The sequence below is a fragment of the Clupea harengus genome, chromosome 17 (assembly GCF_900700415.2).
Source record: "Clupea harengus chromosome 17, Ch_v2.0.2, whole genome shotgun sequence".
Taxonomy (NCBI): domain Eukaryota; kingdom Metazoa; phylum Chordata; class Actinopteri; order Clupeiformes; family Clupeidae; genus Clupea; species Clupea harengus.
The window spans coordinates 4,981,337-4,990,109 of NC_045168.1; the positions used below are offsets into that span (position 1 = coordinate 4,981,337).

At 42.9% G+C, this 8,773-nt stretch overlaps 1 protein-coding gene across 1 annotated transcript; it reads right to left on the reverse strand.

Moving 5' to 3' along the window:
• Nucleotides 1-702: 702 nt before the first annotated feature.
• Nucleotides 703-1,886, reverse strand: LOC105890207 (transcription factor 21). Its single transcript, XM_012816179.2, has 2 exons — nucleotides 1,440-1,886; nucleotides 703-992 (listed from the first exon to the last, which is right to left on the reverse strand). Exons 1-2 carry the CDS (start codon nucleotides 1,884-1,886, stop codon nucleotides 909-911), a joined length of 531 nt encoding a protein of 176 aa, XP_012671633.1. The 3' UTR covers nucleotides 703-908.
• Nucleotides 1,887-8,773: the final 6,887 nt, after the last annotated feature.

Sequence of the window (8,773 nt, forward strand, 5' to 3'; positions counted from 1 at the left end):
AACAAACAAATACATTTGACTTTTCAAAGAGTAAAACTTCAGAGTATGGGCATCCACAGTAAGTTCAACCCTATAACACACTAGTAATCAGTGTGAGACACGGAATCACGGAATCACTGTCCGTCCTGACACTGTCCTGACCCAAATCCTTCCCATTACTCTAATAAACACTAGTGTGTCGAAGCAAAGTTACCTATAATTACTCAGTATCCCACACTGTAGTACACCAGAACCTCATAGTGTTTCTCTGGGTCAAAATGAAGCTGTCATGTGTACACAGCCGTCGTCCAAAGATAATTTGAAGTGTATAAAAGGTGTAGTTAAGATTTTAATGTGACTTAAAATGTTAGGAAAAGTGGACGAAACATGTCACATAAAAATACTTCGACTGTGATACAACAACAGAAGCCCATCTGAGACACACATCAGAGCTTAAGACACTACTTTTGCCCTCCAATATATAAACAAACACAGACGTAGCATTAAACTGAAGAGATTATGGGTGTCAACTGTTATTATGTGTGTCGAGTGGAAGTGGCTACAGTACATGCACAGCATATCAAGACATAAACAATTAATCTTATTCCAACTTGTTGGTTAAGTCTACTTGACTCCCACTGAGATGGGAGATGCAGGCCTACCTACGATGTGAAAACACAGAGAAGAATAGTTTTTTGCAGAAATACAGTCCAATCTCTGTCAGGTCTAGACAACCTGTCATTGTATGAACGAATTAACGATAAATATGTCACAGTTTCAATTCATACGTTAGGTTTCTTCCAAGACAATCAGGATCAAAGCAGAGTTTGTACATTGAGATGTTCAGGAGATGCACCCATCGGGGATATTGGTAGAGTATGTTTAGTACGATTGTGGAAAGACTGGGTCCTGTCTCCAACAGGCATCACTCATGCGGTTGCCCCACACAGTCTTGCTGCAGCGGCGATCTCTTTGGTGTCCTCTGATCTGCCTGAGACCACGAAGGGCCATGTCTGTGGACAGAGAGGACACAATATAATCGAGTTGAGGGTTGTGGTTGTTTTTTGCTAGAGTCTGAGAAATAAATGTGTGGTATGCAGAACATCAGAAATGAATTTTTTTTTTTTTTAAATCAACCCTGAAAATAAATAGTTGTGTGTTGTCCAAGTCTGGCCTTAAGGAGACATAAAGCACAGACTATGGCTTGTTTAAGTTTTTCTGGCATAATAATTCATCATGATATGGGTATAAGTGTAAAGCTACGTGCCATCCAGACCGATGGAACATACAGAATATTAGTTACCATGTTCAACAGGTGGTCACATTCACACAAATCCATGGAAAATTTAACTACTGCAGTTCTAACATATTTCACATAGCAGAGATGTGTTTAAACACTAACATACAACACGGGAATGTTGAACAAACGTTTCTTCGTTGGAATCATTTTGGTCTCATACCAAATTTACCGGATGCACAAAACTGTTCTCATAACGGTCCTCCTGCAAAAGCTGCCTCAGATGAGAGATGTAGCTGGAAGCTAGTCTCAGTGTGTCCAGTTTGGAGAGTTTGGTGTCTGCTGGTACCCAAGGCAAGGTCGTCTTCAGTCTTGAGAAGGCTTTGCTCAGCACTCTCATCCGTGACCTCTCCCTGGCGTTGGCGGCGTTTCTCTGTGACTGGCGGCCATCCGAATGGCCTTTCAGCTGTTTAGCGTTGGAGCCCGTTCTCAGCCGTTTGCTTTTCCCTTCGTAACTGTCGTCTATGCAGAATTCGTCCTCAGAGTTTTCTCTCGAGTTAAGGAGTGTCTCCGATGTCATGTCCCGCTTGGGCCGTCTACTCTGCGCACCCAGCTGTAAAACAGGTAATCCTTGGATGTCCTCAGCATCACTCTGTGAACCAGTTGACATTGCTAATGCACCTGTTCCTTGCAAGATGAAGTTGAAGCTTCACTAAGTTAAGGTGTCGGAGTCCGTATTTTAAATTCTCACGACTATATCAACACTTACTCCAGCAGATGTCTTTTAAAAATATCCATATCTCAAATGAATGGAAAACAAAAATTTTAGAGGCATGCCAGGCAACTGTAATGTAGATAAATATTACAGAACAAATGTTCGACTCGAGAATCTTTACATGTTTGCGTCATCCTGTGATGCTAAGCTGTTAAAAAAGTCACTGCGCTTTTGTGATAATTAACTTGTCCTAAGTACTCGGACTCCTTCAAAAGTGAAACTCTGTCCTCCCTCCCTCTCGCAGCAGATTTAAATGTAAGGGGTTAGGGGGTCTTCTCCCCACCCCTTTTCTTCATCATCATTCCTAGGTTGAATATCATCCCCAGATTTACATAATCAAGGATTTGGCCTGGTATGTGAGTACTGTCACACACATGGACATCATGATAGGTGTGACTGTGAAGGCATATCAACGTGTTAATGATTTATTATAATTCAGTATTATATCAACATGCTTATGATTTGATTTAATGAATGAAAAGTAACAAGACTACAAGGCAAACATGTAACTAAACCTACATTTGTATTTATTAGTATTAGTATATATTAGTATTAAATTAGTATAGTGTATTACACGATTACAACATAAGTGATGACATTCTGACAACTGTTAAATAACCTCAGTTAGTTAGGTTAGGAGTGCACATGACAGAACATGATCTGCATGAGTGACTTAGATGTTTGTGGATGAGCAGAGTTAGTTAACCAACATAATCTCCGCTTCGTGTGCCATGTCCCCCCATGTATGTGCAGGATGGTTTGTATAATAGAAACGTCTGAAAACCTTATCAAACATCCCTAATCCAGCGGGCCACTTTCACAGAGCTATCCGGTTTCAACACATGTAGCGTGCTTTCACATGCGGCTGATGCGCATTGGCTACAGCTGTCGGCACTTTCGCCTGTCACATCTGGAGCCGGAGCAGGGAGAGGGGAGAAACTGCCGGAGAAGTGGCAGAGTCACCGTGTGAAAGGAGCCTTAAGGTGATGATACACAGGGCAACTTTGTGAGCAGTGTTGCAGGGGAAACTGATGTAGTTTGGGCCACTTTCCTATTGATACTGGGCTACAAATATTTATCTGAAGAACTTTAATCATCAGTGGGAAACTCATCGCGATAATCCAATTAGAACATCAGGAATCAGTCATGTGATTGGCCAGCAACTTTGCCCAAAAAAAGTTGCCCCACATATCATCACAGCCACCCATATTGGCACACAGAGTGGGAAAACAGTCAAGACGGCCCCAGACAGATGGCCATTGGTATCACTGAGATGGAGGTGGACATGACCCACTATGGACCTGGGAGGTTTGTGTCAGATTATGGCCAGATTACAGCTGCTTGAAAAATGAAACATGTCAAGATAACCTCATTGAATTGGTCTTTAGAAGGCTTTGTTTTTGTCTTGAGAATGTAGAATGTAGTACTTTCAGTTATACACAGGAAAAGATGTTGAACTCCTCATGCTTTGGGTTAGGGACTTACCAAAGCGGCTAAACTTCTCACTGTCACATGCAAGTACTCATACACAACAACCTCACTCAGTATTACAACAACTACACGGCACTACAACTATCATACCAATACTTAACAATACTTACCAAAAATAACAACAAAGATACCTTTGAGAGCCTTTCACTTGGGTTGGCAAGTGGGCACCTTCCTTCATCAGTGTTTCGTTGAATTAGGCCCACGGCACATACAGAGGGCTTCACAGTGGAGTCTGGCATCCCAGACCACCCTGTTCCATACTAACAATGGGTTAGGACACATGTCAATACCAGAGACCATAACATACAGCTCAAGATTTACTTCGAAAAGATTTCACATGCATATCTCAGTCTCTGAACAATGCACTGCCTAATTAACACCAATCTCATTATACTATGGCATGCCACAGGCAATCCAGGGGAAAGGGTGGGGTACATTACAGGGTATAAACTCGGCTACAACTTAAGCCTGTTTCCATGACAGCCCTTGGACCTCATTTTGGACCTGGTCACTTAAGGCCAGTGCTATTCCATTGTGGTTTGGAAGGAAATGTGTTTAAAACAACATTAATCAACACACATGTTTCAGTGGTTGAATAATAATGCTCTGGCCCGAGTCTATTTCCTCTTTATTAATGGTGCTGCATGTCTTCTTTTCCTGGGAGAAATGTAACGTCATTAGGATGAAAAGATATATCAATCTTATGTCCACCAACTTAAAGCTTGCCTTATTAATGGTCACTATGGGATCAGCTGATCAAGTCTGACTGATAACCTGCCACAATTTTTAGAGTCTTCTGACTTTTTTTCTGTTTCGTCGAACATTTTTATCCCCACCCGGGGAGAAAAGAATCATTAGCTTTGCTGTCCGGAGCCTCAGAACTCTGGAGTTTGCGTAACTTTCGTTTCCCTAAAATTCCAAACATGAACAAAGGTCCTTGGCGCCAGAAGAAAGTTCTCATGTAACTGATAGCCTTTGGTGCTAACGCTCATCCAGTGTCACCACTTTGTCCATCAACTTCTTGGTCAACAGACCAATTAAGGCACAGAGGGATGAGAAGTGAGAAATACAGCACATGATTGAAGTGGGGAAATGATACTATCCCACCACACTAATCAATGTCTGTAGCTTTTCTCATTGTTAAAAAAACTACTTTTAAGAATGTACTTGTACGCATCCTTATGTATACTATACTCTACTGCATGTGTCTATTGGTGAAATGTCACAACACGTGATCGCAAAAATCTTCCCACAGAACATTTTCACAGCGTCTTTCACAGTCTTTCCCAGCAAATCTGATATCTGAGAGTATGTGCATCCCATTTTAATTGGTGTGAAATTAAGATTTTTCATTGCAATCGCTGCCCTTGGCCAACGATTATCCCGCACAGCACAGCTGAGATGTACGCTTGGCTTAGACCAAGGGTCTGTGCCAAGTCTAGTGAGCTCTTGGAGAGAGTACTGTAAACACAGCTCTAGAGCATGTGGCACGGCGCAACCACTGTGAGAGCCGCTATGAAATACAGCAATCTGTATCCTTATGTAATTGTCATTATCAGCCATTTTTCTTGTGTTGTCTTTGACCTTGCAGAGAGGGACATGGACGTTGTGCTATTTATTTTATAACCTTATAAAATACTTTCCCGGACTTGAAAAAACTGCAGATCGGCTTTTATTATTGTTTTCCTTTTTTGCGCCTCCGCTGGTATCATTGCATCCACAGGCCTAATGGATCTGAACCCCCAGTAAGTGAGATCCGCATTGAAGTGACTGCAAATAGGTACCGTGCCTTTTGGGCACTGTAGAAAAGAAATGACCTCCACTGTAGGTGATGTTGTAAAAAACGTTAGACCACCTGAAGGCGGGATAGAAAAATGGTTCAGTTGAAATATAGGTGTTTACTTTCAACATCAGGGCCTTTGTTGTTCTTATGGCCCCTTCAAGGTAAAGCCATTTTTCTGTACCCGGAAGAAAAAGAGGAGAGCCATATCTCTCTCTCCCTCTCTCCCTCCCTCTCTCTCTCGCTCGCTCTCTCCCTCTCTCTCCGTGGGCCCTCTCTTACTCCCTCTCTCTCTCTCTCTCTCCGTGGGCCCTCTCTGACTCTTCCTCTCTCTTACTCCCTCTCTCTCTTTGTGTTTCTCACATTTCTCTCTCTCATAGGACAGGAATGTTCCCTAATCCAAGGACACATTCTCAGGGTTCCAGTAATCCTGCAGCTCCTGAGACTTTCTCTCGCATGAAAACTGCACAAGCGCTGCATCTCCCATGCGCGCCCTGAAAGAGGGATCATCCTTGAACTTTTCATCTGGCTGATATGCAGTTCCCGTGTGTGTGGAGGACGACACAAACACATCGGCACACGACCACCTCTTTTCGTTTTTTTGGGGGGTATCCATCACTGTTTTGAGTGGGTGGGGAGGGGGGTTGCTCAAAAGCGCATACATACAGCTTTAACACGCAAGGGTCTTCTCAGTAAACCCCTAGATTTGTCTCAGTGTATGTTTCACCCTTCATGTAGACACACTATGATGTGTTGCCACTGTAACAAACCCACAACAGATGTGATATGCACAAAAAAAAGTATACCGGTAGTTTAAAAATAAATAAACTAATTGCTAATCATTTTTAAACGATGTAAAACCAGAGGACCTTTCAGAGGAGGAGGAATCTCCACTTGTCTGTCAGTAAGCGTGTTAGAGGTCACTGTTTGGCCAGCCTGGCTTTCCCAGTCACTTCTCGAGAGTCTTTGAGCCACCAAAGACAGGTGCAGGACGATGACATCAGTGCCAATTTGCGCTCTACTCCTACTCCTCCTCCTCCTCCTCCCTTTCTCACAGACCCTGTTCCCATGGTCACCGAGGTCTTGCGTGCAGCTGCGGCACAAAGCAAATGGCGTGTAACTGCATCAAAATGGCCATTAGGAAAATCAATGTGACCCTCTGGTACAAGAGCTACACCCTTGGAATTAGAGGGAGGTTTAATTGGATTCAGTGTCTGACTGTGGGAGTCATGCAGTAGGGGCTCTTTCACACCATGACCTTAAAGCTCATAAGACACACAACAACTTCGAAAAGACACTGCAGATTGCTTTAGTACTGTATTATAAGGAACCAACAACTCCAGAATGTAAATGTATATCTACTTGTAAAACAAATGACGTATTGAAATTCTAAAGAAAAATATATTATCTAAATTAACTTAATTTTACACCTACAGCATTGGATGTGAGCAAAGCAGACAGCTTCAGAGATTTATTTCTACAATGTATCTCTGCAATGCAGTGTTTCAGAAGGCAGCAGGGGCATCCTTAGCAGCAGTAGTGACTGTGTGCTGCTGAAGCTCAGTGCAGGACACAGCAGGCACACAGACACCTGAAGCTCCGAGAGCTAATTCCATCATTTGAAAATATGTTCATGCTGTTTGGCTAATGCAACCTCTTTGTCAGCGCCGACACTGGGATCTGCTGGGTTTGCTACCCAAACAGCATTGTTTTTCATCATTTCATTTCATATTAAATTAAAGTTTGTAGCAGAGATTTAACGTAATGCATTAAATATGACACATTACACTATATACAGTATGCATGTGTTTCCTGAGCAATTATGTTAATTTCCTTTGTGAAACTTACTTGATATACCCCATGACCTAAATGTGCTGGAAAAACTTCAAGAAGCCTTGTTATCTCAATACACTTGATGTTCCGGAAGCTTTTAAATTGAAATCTGTTTACCATCCTGCTTGTGTCGCACACTCAAACAGACAAACATTCACCTCCCACAGTCTCCGTTGATCACAGAGAGAACTATGGAGTCTCATCCTAATACTGCAATCAGCCTCTCCTGGTGCGCGCCTCCAGCTAGTAAGAGGGCCTGGGTTGTGAGTGTAACAAATGATGCACCTGTTGTGGTGCTTACTCGAGGGAGGAGGAAGAAGGCTGAGTGGGTGAGGGGCTTGCAAAGGGGGCCATCTAATAGCTATGAAGGTCGCGTCAACCGTGTGACTGATGGGACCTTGTGAGGCCTTTTATTTTGTCTTTTTATGTGCAGACATAATTTGCTTTTAAAGGCGGTGTTGAAAAAGACTCCCCCGGTCCGTGTGGCTGTTATGCCCCAGGGTTCCCAGCTGTGGGAGTCTCAGGGATAGTAATGGAGGCTAGACGGGAGTGTACTGACTGAAGATACAAAGGAGATTGTCAGCAGGAAAGTCCCTCTTTATGAGCATTTAGTGGATATTTTAACTGATCCCACACCAATTTGTGGGGTCCATTAATGGTGTACAGTGTAAGAAATATTTTCTTTCCTGCTTAGTAAGTATAGTTAGTAAAGTATACAGTACATCACAAACCTAAACAGAAACATACATCTCAATTCAGTTCATTTTAAGTTTGTTGCAGAGTTTGATAATCAGTTAAAATAAGTAATTTCCTATACTGTGAGGCATGCTGTGGTAGTGTGTGATCACATCTTGCCTGTGGGGCTATATTACATTTAAATAAAGTTATATCTCTATTTCTCACTGTGCCAATCAAGGTATTTCAAACACAGAAAACATTATGTGGTGCCCAGGAATACACAATTAAACAACCCATGTGTTACAATGTGGAACACAGCTTTATTTCAAACCAGTTGTGACAGAATGTCCATATCCTTGCCTGCTGGAAGCGTGATATCCCAACCGTTCCCATGGCACTGTGCATCTAAACACATACTAAATGAAATTTGTTCTGTCACCGCCGTTTAACAGCCACCCATCCCACACGACTCCCACTCCTCATTACAGCCAATCAGCTGGCTGCGTTCAGAGAGGGCCCGCTCTCCATGGGAATTTCACCTCTAAAACCGCATAGCACTGGGATACAAAGCCCCATTGAATTATGGGAACAGAGTTGTAAATCTAAAGTATGCCTGCTCTCCTCTACAGTCCGGCAGGCATGGATCCGCTATGAAAAAGGGTTGTCAGGTCCGGGCGGGAGGCCAGTTGGAATTTGCATGCTAATTCTTCCACCCAACCTCCTGTAAATGTTTTGGGTGTGTGTGGGTGGGTGTGTGTGTGTGGGGGGGGGGGGTAACAAATATCTATCTGTGATGCTCCACATAGCACGGTTTATAGTTTGCAAATCTGAACGAGAGGACTTATCAGTGCATAAATCAGATGCTGGCTTTTTAAATAACCTGCACTCAAATGTCCTGTTCAAGTGCACCAGCTCATACTGGGGCTTGGCAGTACTCCGAGCCTGCTGTGCCCATACAGTGTACAAACACACTCAGGCAAATATTTGGATTTATACGACA

What these genes read in the sequence shown, in the direction of transcription:
- LOC105890207 (XM_012816179.2), bottom strand. Translation starts at nt 1,886, where the DNA reads ATGTCAACTGGTTCACAGAGTGATGCTGAGGACATCCAAGGATTACCT. An exon ending in TTGTGCATCCGGTAAATTTG is followed by an intron (nt 993 to 1,439) that starts GTATGAGACCAA and finishes CTCTGTCCACAG; the next exon opens with ACATGGCCCTTCGTGGTCTC.